We start from the raw sequence: 20,693 nt of genomic DNA on the forward strand, positions 1-20,693 counted from the left end.
CAGAGGGTAGTCAGAATAAAATGGTGAATATTTCTTAATTCCAGAGCTGTTACTCAAAAACTTCTGAATCCTAAAAATATATTTAAGTTTCTCATTTCCTGATGAAGCCACAAGTATATGGGTAAGGGGATCTTTAAATCTGTACTGCATTACTATGTGCAGTTCAAGTTTAAAAAATGGTCACCTACCTGTTCAGCAACTGACATCCTCCTATTTGGATCAACATCTCGACCCTCTAACTTGGCTTTCACTCTCTTCCACACGCTGACTGCATACGAGTTTCTCTCTTGCACAGCTATGAAGCAATGGAAACATATATAAGTCACACCACTACCTTGTATGAATATTTAAGGCATCCTTATTCTAACTAATTACCTTTCCCAGTTTTAGGGTCCCTGACGGCCTTTTTAGGACTACAAGCAACACTCTTGCCAGTTCCAGGAACGGTGCTTGGTGGAGTATCTGCTGATGTAGCAAGATTTTTCTGAATCAACTTTCTAGCATTTTGTGACATGACATCAGGCTGAGTTTTCTGGCCAGTGTTGCTTCGGACTGCTATAGAGAAAGAGTTGGCAGCTCAGTTAACATGTGAACAGAAAATGGAAAGGGAAAAAGAGGAGACAGCAGGGTGACACCTCTCAATCACCAACTACAATGCACAACCTTGAAAACAGGTGATTTTACAACCTTAAAGTCCTTATGCCCTGAAATAGAAATTATCCTCCTAAAAATACAGCCTAAACAGCTAGACATTCAGGTACAAATTTGTACAGTAATGCTCCCTAACTTGCTGTGGCATCAAAATACTATAAATATCTTACTTCACAGAATGATAACAATTTATAAGCATGTGTGTGCATACATACAGAAAAGTTAATCAACAAACGCAAAGTGGTTTTACCTCTAATTAGAACAGAAATGCAAATTTTTCTATTATTTTTCTGATTCCCCTAACAGGCATATATTTCATAATCATAAAATAAACTATTAAAACAGTATCTGAATGCAAGGTATTTTTACTTTCTAACATTAGTACTTTTAAAATTAAACCAAAATTTGTTCAGTTTGGGATATGGCAGAATTTAGGGAAACACTTTATAGGTGATGACTTATAACCATATTAGACACTTAACAGTTAAACATCTTAGCTTCTATGTATAGATTAACAAGATCAGGATTCAGGTCTTTTATGAAGTAAGAAAATCCTACCTGCAGCAAAGGAAGGTTGATATGTAGCAGATGATGTTGGACTTGAACATTCATTTGTTGCATCGGTGATTAAGGGTGATGCAAAACTCACTAAATTATTATAGATACTGAAATACAAAATAAAATGGTTTAGTTATGAAATGCTTTACCAGAGTACTACTACTTATAAACATGAAGACTGAAAAAAATTAAATGAATTAAATAAACAAAACTTACTACACCAGAGGTTTTAAATTTACATTTTATATTTAGGCCACAAGACATTCTTACCTCTGACTTTGTGTTTTTAGTTCTTTCAAGGTGGGAGTTATTTCCTGGAGCATTTCAACATGTTCTTGACTTCGAACCTGACCCATAGCTTGGACTAATGTAAACAGCACGGTCTGAATGTTATCCTGCCATGATTTATATTCACCCAAGAACTGCCTAACACTGTTCTCATAGGGAACATCTTCACCATCTGCCAGAGCAGCTTCTTCATCCTAGAATCCATATATTAATGATCAAGAAAAATGGTATTTGTTTTAGTAATTACGCTTGACAGCCAACTTTTGAGTAACAATAAAGGTTTTTCAAATATCAACGCACAATCTGTTATTACCATTTAAGTCACCTTCTACAGGAATCTTGTTTCCAGCACAAAATGAAAATTCCAAGTAAAAATAAATCCTAAAATTAAATGATTTGTTTTGTAATGATGAATAATCTAGCCTTTTCTGGGGTTTGTTTCCTTATTATCTAGATTATGCAGGACACTAGAAAGGAGACACTATTTCAGTCATTTTGGAGGCAAACTTATGAGTTTGGGGGTAATGGTAGAAGAGAGGTGGGAGATCTAAACACTCTGAAACTAAGTTCAAGTTTCAGCTCTATTATGAATTATGTGACTGGTTAATCAACTTCCTTAACCTTCACTTTCTCTGTGTACAAAATCAGAATACTACAACCTGCATAAAAAAATAGTTGATGAAAACACAAATTAACTCAGTTACAAATTGGAAGATGTAATCTAAGAGACATTGTTTTTGCTTATATGTCATATAAATAAAACTAGTTGTAATTTTATAAAAGCGGGGAGTAACTGTATGTCAGTGTTATTAGTCTTACCTTAGCCATTGCCTTCAGGAGGTGTTTGACATCTCCAAGCGGCCGATTATGGCCAGTGAGCACAGTCTTTATATTATCAACCAGATTCTGAATTGTTTCACAGACCGTTTCTATCTGTTGTTCTTTCTCTGTCTGAATTGCTCTCTGAGCAGACATATCCTGGGTCAATTGTTTGTGTGCTGACAAAAGCCATTCAGAGCTGCCAATAGGATGTTCAAGACTGGTGTCCTAAACAGAACAAGCATTTGTTTGATTTTAAGTATCAGCTGGAATAATATAAGATTCTTTTCTTCATCATCATCAAAAGGCATTAGTAACTCAAGTTGACACAAAGAACCTTAGTTGCCAAGTAATGAATTAATTACCCACAAAATACTAATTTAAACAGTGTATGAAACACAGGCTAAGATTTTTAACTTTTCTGCATAATCATACAGGGAATAAATGCTTGCAGTCTAAAACCTAAAAGGTGTATCTGGAATGACAAAGATGACCCATATCCAGGACCCTAAACGCTCTTTAAAATGAAAGTGGCCCTGGCTGGTATGGCTCAGTTTGTTGGAGCGTCATCTTGTACACCAAAAGGTCTTGGGTTCAATCCCTGGTGAGGGTGCATACAGGAAGCAACTGATCGATGTTTCTCCCCCCTCCCCACTCTCTAAAAAACACACACAAAAACAAAAATCTGAACTGCCTGATACACAGCCTAAAGCCTCCCCACAAAATGTAAACACCAACTTTATCAACTTGATATTTCTGTACTTAACTCACCTGTCCAACGTTCATCTTTCACCTACCCCTCTGTGTGCTTGCTACCCTATTTTCAGTGCATCTGAGTCATTTGCTATACAGTGTATCTCTCCTCCCCTCTGAACCTCCACAGTGCTCTGAGAATGCTTTCCACTTTATCATTCATTGTATTATTTGTATGAATAAGTTCCTTAGGGGCTAAGAACAAGACTTAACCATCACTGTATTCCTCAAAACACCTTATATACAGTACACATTCAAAAAAACATAAATTGAGTGAATATATTAATTTTGAGGGTATTATCATTAGCTTTATCATTTTAGTCACCACATTTCTCTTCTCCCACCAATATTCAAGACTCACCACTCTCTGTAATAAACGAAGCTCTAAGTCAGAAACTGAACTGTTAAACTGTGATGCAAATGAACACATTTGCTGACACCGTTTGATTAGTTCAAATAATGCAGCATCCAGGTTCAAGGCTTCTGCAGTTCTAGTTCGTAAACTCTCAAAATGAATGATGTTGCTGCAGAGGAAAGTGACCTGTGAAGAGGCAAAAGAGGAATGGAACCACCACAAGGGAGGGAAAAAGGCAATTAATGACATGAAACAATACTACCTATTCATTTCCAGAACTCAGGATCACAGAACAGGTTCTGAGAATGTATAAATTATGACTCTTCTGAAACAAAGACCTAATCCTTATAAATTATGGCTGTAAATAAATGTACATTTTTGGTTGTTGATGCAGTAAGGTCTGAGATGGCCAAAAGCACCTAAGTATAATTAGGTATGTGTATCTATGTAATTGATTTTTCACAAAAAAATTTACTCCAAGAGAAAACTGTTACCATATTCAGCTGCATTTTTGCTCCATCCAAATTTCAATTTGGAATGTTCCCCTTCTGCTCCTACTCCTGCCTAACTTTATAATAAAGATCACAAATACTAACCAGATATTTGAAAATATTAAGTACATCTTTTAAGGTAGATAACAGTATTGTGATGTTTTTTAAATAGTTATCTTTACAGACACATACTGACATATTTACAGATAAAATTACATAATATGTGGGACTTCCATTAATTATGGGATGGGAAGGAGGAGTAAAAAATAGAGAGGAAATAAAATAGGCCTTTAAGTAGCCCAGCCGGTGTGGCTCAGTATATTAAGCGTCGTCCCATGCAGCAAGAGGCCACCAGTTCAATTCCCTGGTCAGGGCACATGCCCAGGTTGTGGGCTCGATCCCCAGTAGAAGATGCGCAGGAGGCAGCCAATCAGTGTTTCTCTCGCATCAATGTCTCTCTCTTTCCCTCTCCATTCCTCTCTCTCTAAAATCAATAAAAACATATCTTTTAAAAAAAATTTTTTTTAAACAGGCCTTAAAAGTTGATAATTTTTCAATTCTGGTAATGAGTATATGGAAATCATTATATTAGTCTAATTCTGCACCTGACTGAAAATTACATTAAGTTGTTTTTTTTTGTCTCCCCTCTGCCCCATTCACAACAAAGTTAATCCACCACCCATGGCAGAACACTAGATCATAGGCATTTTATTGCCATGTGGAAAAAACAATATTCAAATCTTTAGATCACCTTAGTTACATATAAAGAGAGCCTTAGATAAACATGGAATTAAGCTTTTTATTTTCCAACAGAGGCTCCTGGGAGGTAATAAGGGTCTAGGGAAATAACTGGCTGTGAGCTCAGCCTAGGGAATGTTACCCCCACCCATGGCCTTTATTGGTCCCTCTTTCCAGAGCTGTGACTGACTAGAGGGTGGGCTCTCAAGCTACCCCTAGTTATCCAACACGTAACTTCCAATCAGTTATACCACCATGCTACTGAAAACTAAGATGGCATACATGAGTCACAATACCTGACTTGCTCTTTGGCTCTCTTTAAGGACAAGATTTCTTCTTTCCGCTATCGTTGCTTCAAAATCTTGTAGTACAGGTGCCAATGCAGGGTTCGCACCACCCGCCCACTTGAGTCGCTGTTCAATACTTGCTTCAAGCGCTGCTAGTTTCTCCTATAAAAAGGCAGAAGAATCACAGTGAATATTTCACACTCTCCACCACTTCCTGTCTGTTGAGCATTTTATATGAGAGATTCAAAACAAGCAGGATGGGATATATGTATTAGAAAACATCTTTAACAGTCACCTTTGGAATATTTAAAGCTAAGTAAGTTTGGGGAGATAAGAATTGGCTTTCAGTTTATTGACTTGAAATTTGCAGACGGAAGTTCCATTTTCATTTTTAGTCTTTAATATAAAACACCCGCTACCCTAAATTCCTACTGTACTATACGTGCTATCTATTAGAAAATCCATATACTTTTGATTGTGAAAGATGAAAATCAGATTCCCACAAATTCAAGAGTTTTAAAATAATAGTAAAAATCTATCCAGATTATCATGGCAAGGAAGGTTTATATATAACAAAGTTATTTCATTATTTATTCAACATTTCAGGTGGAGAAATTCACATTCTTTCTCTTTCCCCTGCTTCTCTCCCTCTCACACACACACACCTCTCCCTCCTCTCCCCCCCAAAATCAGGAAAAGAAAAAGGCAAGAGTTGAAAACTAGGACTAGTATGCAGAAGACAAGAGATATTTCAATCTTCAAAGAAGTGAGCTCCAGAAAATATTCATTACTATTTTTAAAAATATTACAGAAGTGGTTATACTTGTTTTATACTAGTACTAATTTACAAAATGAACAGTAAAATGTTACTATTGAGTACATGAGGTATAAGGATACACAATAAAAGATATATATAACTATCATTAAGACCAGTTTCTTGTATTTAAAAAAAGGAGGTGCTAAAATGACAAAGAAATACAATGAGTAATAACAGTTTTGAAAAATGTTCTACTAGATATAACTGCTTATATACATTTCAGAAAACTAAGTATTCAAGTTTTTCTAATCACCAAGGTTCCCTTAATGTACAAATGCATAGTAATCATCAAATTCATTAAAAACCTGAAATATTTCATATGTCTCTGTTTCTGGTTCAAAATATACTGCTAACTATACGATTCAATTACCCTGGATGGTAAGAAAAAAAGATATAAATTAAAATAAAAGTGAGAAGGGGGTTATGCTTCTGTGGCTTAGAAGCCAAGGACAAGCATGTAGATATACTAAACAACACAGCACTAACAATCAGTTTAGGTTATTCCTAAAATTAAGATGTACTAGAAAGAAGATGTAACAAAACACACCTGAACTGTTGCAATTGAAGTTTCAATTTGGCTCAGAGTATGGAGTTTCTTTTTCATGCTGGTTAGGATGGCAGACCGAGGGGGAGGTGTGACTGACATGGCTTGTGGTCTATTGATAAGGAGGTCTTCATGTTGCCACTGTTCAAAGAAAAAGAAATAAAATCAGGAGGGGAAAAAACTTTAGATAATAAGGGGGGGGGGGAGTAACCAAAGAATTTATGTGCATATATTCACAACCCAAGGACATGGACAATGGTGGGGAGAGGGACTGGGGAGGGGGAAGGAACGGGGTGGAAAGGGTCATTGGGGAGAAAAAGGGACATCTGTATTATTTTAAACAATAATAAAATTATTAAAAAAAAAAAAAGTGAGGGGAACTGTGAGTTGGGACTGAGGGGGAAGACAGAGAAACCCAGCTGCAGTAAAGAGAAGTGGGAAGGCAGAATAATAGAAGACACATTACAAAACAATCACACCAGGTGAAAATTCTCCTGATATAGAAAATGCCTGATAAATTTACTGGATCAGTGATATGCAACACTGAAATAGTAATTCTGAAAATATTTCCTAGTCTATGTAAAAGACTAGTAGTACACAACACGCCCCCCCCCCCCCACACACACACACTGAAAAGGTAATCTCCAGTTAAGAGGCAGAAAGAGGTGTAGTGGTGGGGTGGGTTGTCAAGCATGGAGACTAGCCAAGTGACCAAAAGAATTAACGGCAGGAGTCACAAGAGAAAGAATTCTCAAAACAGAGAACCTAGAAGTGACAGAAAGGGGTGGGCAATCAAGTCATTTTGTATGTTGTAAGGGTGGCTCCAGAAGGCCCAAGGGATGTTTGGGCAACAATTTAAAAGTTATACATTGTGCTTAGAGCTTAAAATGTGTTCAGATACTACTGAAAAGATTTTTACAATGTTTTCCATACAGTTGTCAATTTTTAAGGGAATAAACTCCAAATGTATAAAACAAACTTTTCAGCATTACATTTTTTTAGAAGTAAAAATCATCCCAATGTGCTAAAGGGACTGCTATTATATAATAAATGCAATTTCACAATCTGAGTAAATTACTTTTCTTAACTTATGAGCTAAGAAAACAGCCAACAATAAAACTGCGAAGAAAAGGAAATATGCTGGGTTCAGGCACTGAGCTGAAATCACCAATTCCACTATTGTGAAGTAGCTTCAATATAAATGGTACAAAGTAAACACTGTTTGTGCCAGAACAGATTCCAGGAAAATGTAGTACACAAATATTACTCCATGTACAGCTTGTTTGAAGCTATTGACAACAGTGAAGACTATATTTGGAAAAAAAAAAAAAAGTAGCTACAATTTTTACTGTGCTTGGTGTCTTACATACATTTTTTTTTTTTGGACATGTTCATTGATTATTTTTAGAGAGGGCAAGGAAAGGGAGGGAGAGGGGGGAGAGGAAGGGGAAGGGAGGAGACACAGGGACAGGGCGGGGGGAGAGAGAGAGGGAGATTAATCAGTTGCCTCCTGCACACACCCTAACAGGGGCTGGGGATAGAAGTAGCAAAACCTCAGCCTTTCTGTGTACAGACGCTCCAACCAATGGCGCCACTCAGCCCCTGGGCTAGATCATCATTTTTAACCCACACAACTATTAACCTTTTAAACAGGTACTGTCCCCGTTCTACAGATAAGGAAATCAGACCTTAGAGAAGTTAAATTCAAGTTCATAAACCTGAATCCAAATCCACTTCATCCCTAAAGCCTGCTCTGTCATACTTCTCCTAAATAACCAGGGACAAAAAATAGGCTTCTAAAAGCAATTCCCAGATGGAACAGATTTATGCACAAAGCTGCTGTCACAGAGTACCAGGGAAACAGAAGTCACTTTAGAAAGAATCTGAATTATATGTTAAACAATACAGGAGGCATATCCACATAACAAATACATATAACCATCAGAAATTATATTTTTAAGTAATACTTAATGACATAGATAAAGGTAACCATTATAACACGGACAGAAACCAATTCAAAGGACACGAATTGTAAATGCAAAATTATCTCAACTACATAAAAAAGAAATAAGAATAATTGGAAAGCACCAAAATACTAAAGCTGGGTTTGCTCTTGGCTGCCACAGTTCAGGAAGTTTAAAAAGTTTTCTACTTTATTATACTGTTTTATATTAATTCCCCATTTTTCAAATTCCCACATTAAACAAAAACACATTATAAAAAAAATACCTGAAACATGGCAATATGTAGCTGAACACGCTGCAGGCTTGTCTTACAAGAGGAAATACTGGTTTCCAACCTGCGCACCAAGTCATGCTTCTTCCAGGCAGTGTCGTAGGAACTTGCTAACACAGTTGCCCTGTTCATGACCAATTGAGAGAACTTTCCAACCTGGATGTTGTGCTCCACAGCTTTCTTACACAGATCATCGACAGAAACTTTACTTTCAGCACCAAAATCCTTTGCCTCTACTTGAGCAATGATGTCCACACCGAGCGCACTGATGAAACTGCAAAGCGTGAGTCCCAGGGCCTGGTTTGGCAGTCCAATCAAGAGCTGCCTCACAAAATCGGCTGTGAATGCTTTTATAGGTTTAGCCATCTGGTCTTCACTGAAACAAGAGTTTCTAAAAAGGGTTTTCACGTTAACAATCTGTACAGGTCCATTTACAGTATTCTGATCTTCCAGTGAACTTGATCCTAAAAAAGGAAAATTGCCTTAAAGTATTTCATGCAACACTAAAATAATAATGCTGCTTATCTAAAAATTTAAAATTTTATGAGCAAACAATTAAATTAAGCTTACCCTATCCTGCCCCCTTCCAAAACACTACACAATTAAATCCAGCATGTTTAAATGTGAAATATTACCTGACAAAGTTTTAGAAAAGGTACCACAGAGCCTGAAAAACTCCTTAATTGTCTGTAGTCTTTTGAGAAAGAAAATCTCTTCTAGCACCTGCCGATGATTATCATCATCAAAAAAATTGACTTGGGTACTTCGAGCTTCCCTTATGATGTCGATCTTTCGCCAAGCTACAGGAATTTCCATCTTGTTTAACTATGTAAATGAAAAAAATAAAGTTCATCTCTCCACTCTTCCCACACTGAGCAACTACTCTGATACACTTGCATTACTTATAAAACCAAGTCAATATTTACCTTTTCGACTAATAAGCCAAAAGCAGTCTCAACTTGGGCAAACATGCCATCAAATGCTACCAAAAGCATCTGCCCAGCTGACATTTTTGGTGTCTCATCAACTGAACCATTTCTTGGTTGGATTAATTCACCATACTGAGCATGAAGTACTCTAGAGGAAAAAAGCAAGGAGTTAAAACCCTCAAAAAGAGCAATACATTTGTGGGGAATACAAACTGTCAACAAATCTCACAGTAGTATGCAGTCTAGAAAAAAAGTCTTTTGGCATTAAGGAAGGAGCGTTACAATAAAATGACATTTGATGTCAATCACAACGTGAAGTCAATGGTTCCAATTCAGTATTAGCAATTGTTCACTTGATTAAATTTTATGTAAACTTGAATTGTGACAATTTTAAAAAGAACTATATAAAATATTACAGTCTCACATCACACACAGAATGTGAATACAAATCCCCAACATTAAAACAAAAAATGTGAAGAATCCCACAATTCTTAAGCTGGTGAATCTAGCAAAAATTGTGAAGTATGTTCACATTATTGTCACATGGTAGAGCCGACTATAGACAGTATCTGAAATACCTGCCATTTATTCACTATTTAGCTGACATGCTTATGCTATAATAATTACACTCATTTTTTTTACTGTATAGTAAAACTACTTCAAAGAAACATGAGAAAATGGGAAAATTTTGAGTGCAGGACAACAGAAAACATTAAACTATTGTTACTTTTGTTGACATAATGACACCATGATTAAGAAAAAAAGTTTGTATTTTACATTTACATTTCCTGCAGTATTTAATAATGAAAAAATATTTGCTTCAAGAAAATTGGGGTGGTACAACTTAAATAAGATTGACTAGGTGCAGATAATTACTGATATTGGTAAGATGGGGGTGCATTATACTATTCTCTCAACTGTCTTATATCTTTGAATTTCCCCATGGGAGGAAGTGTGATGGGACAATTCATTTCTACTCCCTCAATTATACTTTCCGGAATGAACTGGACATCAGAATGCCAAAGAAAGAGATCTTGAGTCACCAGGGACAAAAGGGCTTGGAGGTTAGCTATTGGTACCGTGCATGGCTAGAGGTACCGCCCAATGTCTACAGGTTCCAAAGTCTAATTGTTTTTCTGGATTTAATAGCTAAGAAATACAGTGTTCAATATCCAAAACAAACTTACAAAATTTAAGCTAATTTAAAAGCACTGTCCTGAATTGAGGTGTATACTCCATTAGCTAAGGCTCAGATGCTTCCATAGAGTTCTAAGGGCTGGCTTAAAAAAACATCACTCCGCTTTGTGCTGTGTGCAGGTATGGTGAAATTATAGCACTGAAAGGATATATGAATGTATTTGATAAAACTGCATGGAACTACACATGCACACAAACACAATCAAAAGTGAGTGCTTATGTTACTGGTGAAATCTTAGCAGCTCTGTGGACTATACCGATGCCATCTGCATTGTGTTATCATTGTACCTCAGGTATGCAAGATGCTGACATTGGAGGGGTGAAGTGTGCACAAGACCTCCCTGCCCACATTTTTTTTACAACTTCCTGTGAATCTGTAGTTATTTTCATATAAAAGATTTTTAAAAAGACATGTATATAAACATTTATAAATAATTACATCTACTCTAAAAATTAAAAGTAAACTTACAGTAAAAGAATAGCTCAAAATCCTTATCTGGCTTCCCCATGTCTTTCAGAAGAAAACAGAGCACTTGCCTGGCAACATCGATGTAATGAGCATGTGTTTCTTCCTCGAGCCCCATAGCTGCATTTCTTAAATAGGCTTGAAGAGATTCAACTAGAGTCTGCAGGGGGACACCATCAGTTGTCTGTTCAATAAGACTGTCCAGTTCATGAAGCATACTTTCTAATGTGTATTCTCCTTTCATTAAACATCTCAGTGCTTCTGGAAATATGATTTGCCGGAAATTTGAATTTAATTCCTACAAATATGTAAGAAATATAATTTAATGTTTTTCTGAGTTTAGATTAAGTTACACATTTAGAGAATGCTGTAATTTAAGAACAAACTTGATACAACTGTAACCAACTTATGGACATGAACCTCACACTGATCTTTAAGTAACTAATTAAGCAACATTAAAAGAGGAGGAAGTCAAATTGCTGTTCTGAATTAAAGAGATGAGACGTACAAGGTTCAATATCTAAAACAACTTCTAAAACTTAAGCTAATTTAAAAGTGTTCACCTGAAGTGAAGTGTATACCCCATTAGCTAAGTGAACTGCCTCAGACGCTTCCATGGGGTTGGGAATGTCTAAGTCCTGTGGCACCAGGTGGCACTGCTTCAGTAACTGAACCAGACAGGTGACGTTTCCGCTCATACTGCAGAGCTCCTCCAAGAACCAGGCTCCATCCCGAGAAGTAAGATCAACCAGTTGTTCTCCAGCACTCGAAGCTGCACCTTCCATCATCAGGTTACGCCTAAATGTGATAAATATTTGTACAGTGAAACTGACTTCGCTAAACTCACAAGTGAGAATAATTCAAAATCTAAAAGGAAATAAAGCAAGCTGTAACACTGGGCAGACTAATGAAAATAAAGTATACCTTAAGTTTGTGGGACAAAAGAGTCATGAAATTTCAACATGCATCAGTGTTTCCAAGAAAGCAAAATGATCTCGATATGAGGTTAGCTAACTCACCTTGTGAGGGTACAAAGGGCAGAAATAATAACACTTGCTAGACTTAAAGATCCTTCTTCTCCATTCTCATGAAGGAACACTTTAATGCAACGTTCAATTTCTTTCAACTGATCTTCACAAACAGGCACAGTGACAGCTTCCTGTTTCAAGCGTTCCACTTGTCTAATAAGTCTGCTATTTATGTCTGCTGCGTACCGTTGCAGGGTCATTTCAGTGGCAGTGATGAACTGACACACTGTTGGGGGTGGTTGGGGAGCATACTGCATTTCATATCTATATAAAAATAGAAAGAGATGCTTGTTTATAATATAACCACTCCCTGCTTGTAAATAAGTTCATGGTTTATAAAATACTACATATTAAATATTGCATTTGATACTTAAACTTTGAAGAGTAGGAATCATTTCCATTTTACAAATAGGAAGTCTCAAGAGCCAAAATAACGTTCTAAGATGACTTGGTAAGTGACAGAATCAGTATTTCAGTTTAGCTCTCTTTACCCTGATACCACCCCTCTTTACAACAAAATACATTTTAATAAATTAGAAATACCCATTGTTTTATAAGGGAAAACATGATCTCAAATCCTCTTAAAACCAAGACAAAAGTGACTCCAGATAAATTTCATCTATCAACCATTTCTTTCAAGAAAAATTAAAAATACTATGCAATTAAATAATTGAACACAACTTTGCTTCTAACCCTAATGAGAAGTAAAGAAAATGAAGTGCTATAAACTTACTTTCTGTAGAGTTCCTGACAGCGTTCTACTGTGGTATTGCAGATGAGCTCTTCCATCCAGGTCTTCCACTGTTCAATTCGATGTTTCTGAAATATGGCCTTTGGATACTGCAGAGCTACGGTTGCATAGTGATGCAGCTGTTCCAGACAGCCTCGGAGCACCGAGCGCCTCTGCTGCAGCAGAGCGCCAACCTCCCCTTCCAGCTGCTCACACTGGCTAATCAAGTGGGCCTGGCCAGCATTCTGCAGAAAGGCTGTTGCTGGCACATAGCTTGGAGGACCTTTGAGTAAAAGTAATTATTAATTGTGATGAAACAATTTCAAATCAGCAGTCACTGCAAGGGAGCACAAACCAGAACCCCACACATAAAGACACAACTACAAAACTCACACGCTCACGTGTTATTTAAAATAAGTCAACCCATACCAAGGTCCATTTGTGTGCTTATCTCCTGAAGCAAACTTGCAAGCTGTGTGGCCTCTAAATTATTGAATGCAGCCTGATAATGTGTTATCCACTGTTCAAATTCATTCAGTTTCACCTGGATTGCTTCCTGAACAGCCCTTTGCTGAGTCTGTAGTTGGGTGTGTTCAGAATACCTAATAGAAGAGAAAAAATTTTAAATCGCTTTCTGTTCTTTCTTCTATGTATTTTTATAACCCCAACTTTGCTCACACTTGGACTGCCTCGTAAACTCCTTTTCAATCTTGAGGGCACTACTCAAATGTCCCTTACTTTTCTGGTTTATCCTGAGCCCACAGTCCCTTCAACTATACTCACAACATTTTAAGCAGAATTCTACCACACCTGCCAGGTTCTGAGTTTTAAAGGTTAAAAAAAAGACTGACGCTGATGGACCTTTATAATCTCAGAGCCTCATGCAGTGTCTGGACTTGCATAGTGAACTACCCTTCTGTGAGTACCTGCTCTCTGCAAGGCTCACTTAGATCACCCTAATTTAATGCTTAAAAACTCAGAGAAGGAGATGAAATAACCGCCAATGTAAAATGAATAAAGATTCAGATTCAAGTGTAGAGGGGAAAAAACACAACCCAGGTTTTTCTGAAGCCCAGTTCAGTGTTCTAACCACTATGCCCACCTATGCTTAATAATTAAATTAAATTAAATCATTTAAATTAAATATAATAAAGCATTAAATTTAAGTGAATTCGTGTTTATTAACACTTTGAAACTGCAGTCCTTGGGAGAGCTTTTGTCATTTATGTGAGCTGCTGCAATAAATCTAATTCAAGTCGACAATATTTACACAAACATAAATTCTCCTTAATGGCATATATTTAGAAACGAGTTCAACACTGTTTTAAACCTGTGTTGCAGAGTGTGAGAAGGATGATCCACTCCTTCAGCTCCTTCCAGAAACTCTATTTCTTCCAGCAGCTTGCCCTGCAGTTTTTCCACATCTGTCAATTGCTCTTGCAGGCTTAGGTATTCGTCTAAGCTGCTATCCAGCTTGGGAAGCACAGCGAGCATCTCATCCCTATTCTTAAACCAGTTCACCTGTGAAAGGTATTATGGTTAGGAAGATTCTTACAGGGTCAACTATGAGCCATGTTGTCACTCAGAAGGATCATGCTAGAAGGATATCTCGCACATGTTATTCTATTTAAGTCTCAACAAAACCCTGAGGGAGTGAAGGCACCACCCATATTTTACAACAGTAACAAAAGTGTCCATATTCAAAAAGCCATAAAGACTCAGTTCCACAGTCCCATACAGTTACCACCATACCACACAAAACAAGATTAGCATCACTGGCTACCAGGATATTAAAACCAAGACTGAGGGGAGGCTATGCAATTAAAGAGCCCTTAAAATAGTCATTGAAAACACATTTCAATCCATTTAAAAAAGTATAGTTTTTTACATCATTGTGTGTCTCCGTATGGAAGTATTTCCTAATAAAAAGACATCAAATTGCAGTTTCACTGCCATTTCAATATTATACATTATAGTCTTGCAAAAAATTTTTTAGAAAACAGTTTCACTAAACTTTTTTATGGGCACGTTAACATTATTAACAAAAAGGTAACAATGACTTATTGTCACTGGCTTCACCTTAATTTCCGCTACTCTGGAAGAAAAGAGGCTGCGGGTGATCTCCCGTTCCATCTCTCTCTTGCTCTGCTTGCTCTCGGCCTGCTGGCCACCTCCACCATAGACAGCTCCAGCAAACCCAGCCTCGCCCCCAGCAGTCCAGTCCACCAGTGGGTCATACACAAAGGCCTCCAGCAATGTCAGCAGAGTCTCTCTGCCACGCCGCATAATGTGTAGAACCTGTTTTCAAAAGAATTCAAGTTTTGCCACAAGTTTCCTGATGGAAATGTAGTTTTTCATGCCACAGGATTTGTTAATTAAAGAGGTATAAGAGAAAAGAGCATACCTGCTCACATGAAAGCCTAAAAACACCTTCTACTCCAGTTACACCCAGTGCTGTTTCAATGTTCTGTGTCATCCGAAAAGGTACTTTCTCAGGAACACGAAGGCTTTTACCTTGAAAAGACAAATCATATTTTTGTCCTTTCATCAAAAAACATTTGACCCTCATAATAAATGTAAAGTCCAAGTTAATTTTACCTTTTTCAAAGCAAACATTGTAATCTATGTGAACAACCTCTCCAGTTGTCATGTCTATAAGAACATTGTCCAAATGTCTATCTCCAAGGCCGATTATGTACCCGACCATAGACATGACCGCAGTAGATCTGGCATAAGACTAAAGAAGAAGGGGTGGGGAAACAAGGCAAGCACATTAGCAAATTTCCTTCCAACATGGACTAATGCTCTAAAAGTTACAAAATTCCATAATCCTAACTCCTTTGTTCCTAAATAAAATGGCACTCCTCAGGCTGCTATGCATGGCTGGAGAGGCTCTGCACTGAGCAGCTGCATACACACCATGGTCCTCATTGATCCTACTTAAGTCATATCAGAATGCTGGATTTAAAAAACAAAACTATTCTTCAGCCTCCCTAGTTTTTCTCTTTCTAAAGTTTTGATTCTTCCTTTCATTTCATCCATAATTCTCTCCATTACACCCTCACACAGTTATGGCCATGTCTTATAAGATTCAAATACAGGTCTCAAACTACCAAGTCTGGAAGGAAGCAGGGAGGAAGGCGAGAAGGGGGAACCAGGCAAACAAGACAGGAAGGAGGCCAAAAACCCAATACTGATTAAAATAAAAAACCAAAACATACCTGTGTGACTCTCCACCATTCATCAGGTGTGGTGCAAGATGACCAAAGTTCTTTAGCAAGGAGATTTGGTGGGGTAGCTTCCATTAACTCTTCTAACACTGCCTTCATTACGTGAAGAGGCCAATCCCGTCGGGACACATCCAGACTAAGTCCAACTGCTTTTAAAGCAGGGCCAATTTTACTGTAATAAAGTTCACTAGGACGGGGTACAATTCCAGGATTCTGAGGGGTTTGGTAGGAATCTTGGGCCTGTAATAAAATTATTTTAAAAGATCAACTTTATTCAAATAAAGATTACTTTGAATGGAAAGTAGCATTTTCAAACCTCTTTTTTCAGTGGCATTCTCTAGCCACCCAGGTGAAATTCATGCATCAAACAGCCAATTCTTCAGGACTATGCATCTTTCTTACAATCTACATGTCTTTCTCCTAATTAGGTACTACTACTACTACTTTATTAAAAACTTGGTCTACTGTTATGTTTTCTTGAAGTTCAATTCAAACTCAACATCCACGTTACATTCTTCTTTGTAACATGTAATTCTGTTTGTATTTTATCATTTACGCACATATTTCATTCTTCATCAGTATGACTTAATATAAAATTAACAGATATTTAAACAAAAATTTAGATAGCCCACCTCTGGTTCCGATCTCTAAGTTGCTTGTCAACAGTCTCCTATGCCTACTTCATAATTCAATTCCTTTCAAACTCTTGCTCCTTCCCATATCTACTCTGATTAGAATCATTTTCTTAGGCTAGATGTAGAATCATGAGGTTGAGACTGTATAAAATTTATCTTTATATCCATAGTATTTAGTGCTACTGTTCCTGGCATATACTGAGCACTCAGATACTTAGCTAAAATATATTCTAAATAAAACTCCCAGTCTAAATCAAAGTATATAAGTTTCACAGGAACAAAACAGTGACTAACTCTAAAGTTGTTTCTTACTTACATATTTGACCCAGGAACTTGGGTCAAAGCTATCTTTTATTTACAAATTTAATTTAAAAGACCCTAGGGTAAGCCAAATAAAAAGCATTAAGATGTGAATTATCAAGTTACTGAGTATTAAACGTACTACCATCCTACCCCCCATGTATGTCTAGAAGATTAACCCAATGTTGTTATTTCTGCCTATTAAAACTTAATTTTTATAATATGTCCCTCAAAAATATTTTCCTATGTACCGCGAGTCTGTTCCTTCTTTAACTTACAAACTTGCAAAAATGCTCAAGTACAGTAAAGCTGAGAAATATTTCACATGTAACAGAGACTAATATAGTTATTTAGACACACTCAAATAAAAGTACATGTATACTTAAATTTTTATCAACCTTTTGTGCTTGTAAGGCAGCTTCCCGTTGTTGCCATCGTTTGTAAAGACCAAACAAGGGCGTGGCTCCATCCACCCACTGGATCAGCCCTGACCGTGTTCCTAGTGGTGTTACAGAATAGTGTCTAGCGTGGAAACGAGGTGTTTCCTGGCGATTGATTGTAGCAAACATAGTGTTCACGATAGACAGGAACTGCATTATTCTCTCATCCAGATGTAAATCCTCCAATCCTATGGAAACAAAATTAAAGTAGCTAGTATAGGTGACCAAATGGGGTGAAGTACAATGGGGCAGGGTTGGAAATGTAGCACTTTTTTGGGGTCCTTCTCAATTAGCAATAGCAGTCAAGAAATGACAGTTAAGAAGGCACACTTAGAGCATTAGAGAACATTCAATTCAGTCACAAGATTTTAGATATTAGCATTATTAGCTGTACCTCAGTTGTTTTGCATATACAAATTCATAAGCAGAGAGAGTGGGAATGGAAAATCTTAACTCCTCAGCATCCAACTACTTCCATTCAAAATCACATAAGATACAGGATACCCCCGGCTATTCATGACATATAGAAATTCACCTGATGCCCTGGCCAGTGTTGTTCAGTGGCATCGGCCCTAGTACCAAAGGGTCATGGGTTTGATTTCTGGTCAAGGGCACGAACCTGGGTTGGAAGTTTGATCTCCAGCCCCAGTTGAGGCACATGCGGGAGGCAACCAATCGATGTCTCTCTCTCTTTCACATCGATGTTTTTCTCTCTCTCCCTCTCCTCTTCCCTCACTCCCTTCTACTCTCTCTAAAAATCAATGGAAAAAATACACTCTGGTGAGGATTAACAAAACAAAAAAAAAATAATTGTCAAACTAATACTCTTCTTTTAAATCTCACCTTTGAAAAGATAAGGATAGCTCTTCCCATCTGACCCCAGAAAAAGAAGTTTCTTTGGTTTGGTTTTGGTAGGTAAGATTGTAATGGTTCCGCCCACACTGTGGATTGTGACAGTGTCTCTAGCTGAGACTTCTCCAGGAAGAGCAATTTCAGTGTTAGTCATGGCCGCCAGCCACGGGCTGATTTCTTCAAGACGCAAGATGTAACTTGCACGTTTCTGTGCTCTCTGTTGCAAACTCAGCATTATCTATAAGATGGGGAAAACAAGTTTATATTATCATTACAACACTTATTTTCTTCCACATTCAATGTGGCATGCAAGTAACTTTGAAATGCCAGTACAAATACCTCTTCCTCTAGTTCCTACTTTGTTGTTATATAGCTGGGTATTCCTGGGAGGGGATACACTGGTGTGCTGGTATACTCTAGGTGGTTTCTACTCTGTTCAGAACCCTTCCTCCTCCTGTCCAAATAAGCAATGAAATCACAGCAGATGGAAGGAAATCACTGCTGTGGTCACAAGGGCCTATAAACTCATTCTCCACTGTTACACTATGCCTAATCAATACCAAAACAATTTGGCCCTTGCCATAGAGCAAAAGGTATAGCCAATGTTGGCTGTCAGGTAGACACATCCTGAGGAAGCCACCTGAAAAGTTGGTAACAATTCAGAGCTCTGATCACTTGAAATATGCAGAACACCATAATCCCTTCTAATAACTGACAGGGAACAACAGGTCACAAGAATAGCTGTATCCCTACTTTTAGCTAACTCAATAATCTGCACCTGAATTAATGAACCGTGTGTGGGCTCTGCTTTCATGTGAAAAAATTTTTAAATCATTCCTTAGCATGCATTTGTTCATAAAAGGAAAAAGACAACTGGGAATCCCCTAAGTGCCCACTAAAAAGACAATGAATAAATTTTGGTATTTCACCATGATAGATCAATATTCAGCTGCACCCAAAACATAGATGAATCCTAATGAAAACAAAACAAAATAAAAACCCTAAGGCTAATTCATCAACAATGGAAGTAGTAAGTACAGACACATATATACCAAATGTTCTCATTTATATGAAATTTAAAAACAGGCAAAAACTAAACAATACACCATTTAGAAATGCATCAATAAACAAGAACTATTTTTTTTAAGTAGGTAACAGTTAATGAAAAATTCAGAACAGTGGTTGCAGAGAGAAAGATAGCATTAGGGAGGGACATGTGAGACTTCTAAGAAGTTGTATTTCTTTAGCTAATTCTATTTTTTTTAGCTGCACTTACAGAAAAAAGGGAAGGGAGATACGGGTATTCTTTATAATTTTTAAAACTATTCTTTAAAATGAATACAATCTACAGACCATTTCACCTCAAAGCTGCAGAATATCCATTCTCCCCAAGCGCACATAGGACATTCTCAAAGATAAACCACAAGTTAGGACACAAAACAAGGCTCTACAAGTTCAAGAAGACTGAAATCATATCAAGTATCTTCTCAGACATTTATTCCATGGAATACTATGCAGCTGTAAAACCAAAGGATCCCTGACCCTTTGAGACCGCATGGTGGAACCTAGAGAGTATTATGCTAAGTGAAACAAGCCAGCCAGAGAAACACAAGTATCACATGATCTTACTCATACATGGAATCTAATGAATAAAATAAACCGATGAACAAAACAGAGACATAGAAGCATGGAACAGACTGAGGAATCTCAGAAGGAAGGCGGGGGTAGGCGGGGGTGGGTGGGGAGAGATTAACCTAAGAACTTATATGCATCTCTGCATAACCCATGGATACAGGCAATACTGTGTTAAAGGCCTGGAAGGAGGGGTGCAGGGGATCAATGGAAAAAAGGGAACATTTGTAATATCTTCAACAATAAAGATGTTTTGAAAAAATGAATGCAATTATCAAAAAAATTTTTACTTGTTTCATACACACACACACACCACACTCGGTTTTTAAAAGTATTCCTCGCCCAGCCAGCATGGCTCAGTGGTTGAGCATCGACCTATGATCCAAGAGATTGAGGTTCAATTCCCAGTCAGGGTACATGCAATAGGTTCGGGCTCGAACCCCAGCAGGGGGCATGTAGAAGGCAGCTCATCAATGACTCTCATCATTGATGTTTCTATCTCCCTCCCTCTCTCTGAACTCAATAAAAAATATATATATTAAAATATATATATATTCCTCATGTCTCCTCCTGTGGTTTCTTAGTTAATTTACTGAGAAGGGGACAAAAAAGCAAGAAACTGCTGGAAAAGCAAGGAAACAAGTTTGGCTACCTCACACAAAATAAGTTTCATCCTTCATGTTGTTGTTGTCTTGTGCTTCTAGCTATTTCCCTTCAA

The 20,693-nt window shown here is 37.4% G+C and overlaps 1 protein-coding gene across 4 annotated transcripts in view; it reads right to left on the reverse strand.

Moving 5' to 3' along the window:
* Positions 1-20,693, reverse strand: part of SMG1 (SMG1 nonsense mediated mRNA decay associated PI3K related kinase) — a 125,834-nt gene that overhangs the window by 6,399 nt on the left and 98,742 nt on the right. For 3 of the 4 annotated variants that reach the window (XM_081133098.1, XM_081133096.1, XM_081133097.1), the window contains 23 exons: positions 18,335-18,581; positions 17,450-17,679; positions 16,108-16,356; positions 15,485-15,623; positions 15,291-15,400; positions 14,966-15,184; positions 14,217-14,407; positions 13,316-13,488; positions 12,890-13,169; positions 12,148-12,420; positions 11,692-11,926; positions 11,200-11,426; positions 9,463-9,613; positions 9,172-9,361; positions 8,531-9,000; positions 6,305-6,442; positions 4,950-5,102; positions 3,431-3,610; positions 2,317-2,544; positions 1,480-1,691; positions 1,210-1,316; positions 376-555; positions 189-295 (listed from right to left, as the gene is read on the reverse strand). In XM_081133098.1, the coding sequence (XP_080989224.1) occupies positions 189-295; positions 376-555; positions 1,210-1,316; positions 1,480-1,691; positions 2,317-2,544; positions 3,431-3,610; positions 4,950-5,102; positions 6,305-6,442; positions 8,531-9,000; positions 9,172-9,361; positions 9,463-9,613; positions 11,200-11,426; positions 11,692-11,926; positions 12,148-12,420; positions 12,890-13,169; positions 13,316-13,488; positions 14,217-14,407; positions 14,966-15,184; positions 15,291-15,400; positions 15,485-15,623; positions 16,108-16,356; positions 17,450-17,679; positions 18,335-18,581 (4,689 nt within the window). Of the gene's footprint in view, positions 1-188; positions 296-375; positions 556-1,209; positions 1,317-1,479; positions 1,692-2,316; positions 2,545-3,430; positions 3,611-4,949; positions 5,103-6,304; positions 6,443-8,530; positions 9,001-9,171; positions 9,362-9,462; positions 9,614-11,199; positions 11,427-11,691; positions 11,927-12,147; positions 12,421-12,889; positions 13,170-13,315; positions 13,489-14,216; positions 14,408-14,965; positions 15,185-15,290; positions 15,624-16,107; positions 16,357-17,449; positions 17,680-18,334; positions 18,582-20,693 lie in introns of all 4 variants that reach the window. The other variant, XM_081133095.1, reaches the window with a different exon arrangement.

This window comes from Miniopterus schreibersii (genome assembly GCF_964146895.1).
Source record: "Miniopterus schreibersii genome assembly, chromosome: 3".
In the NCBI taxonomy this organism is placed as follows: domain Eukaryota; kingdom Metazoa; phylum Chordata; class Mammalia; order Chiroptera; family Miniopteridae; genus Miniopterus; species Miniopterus schreibersii.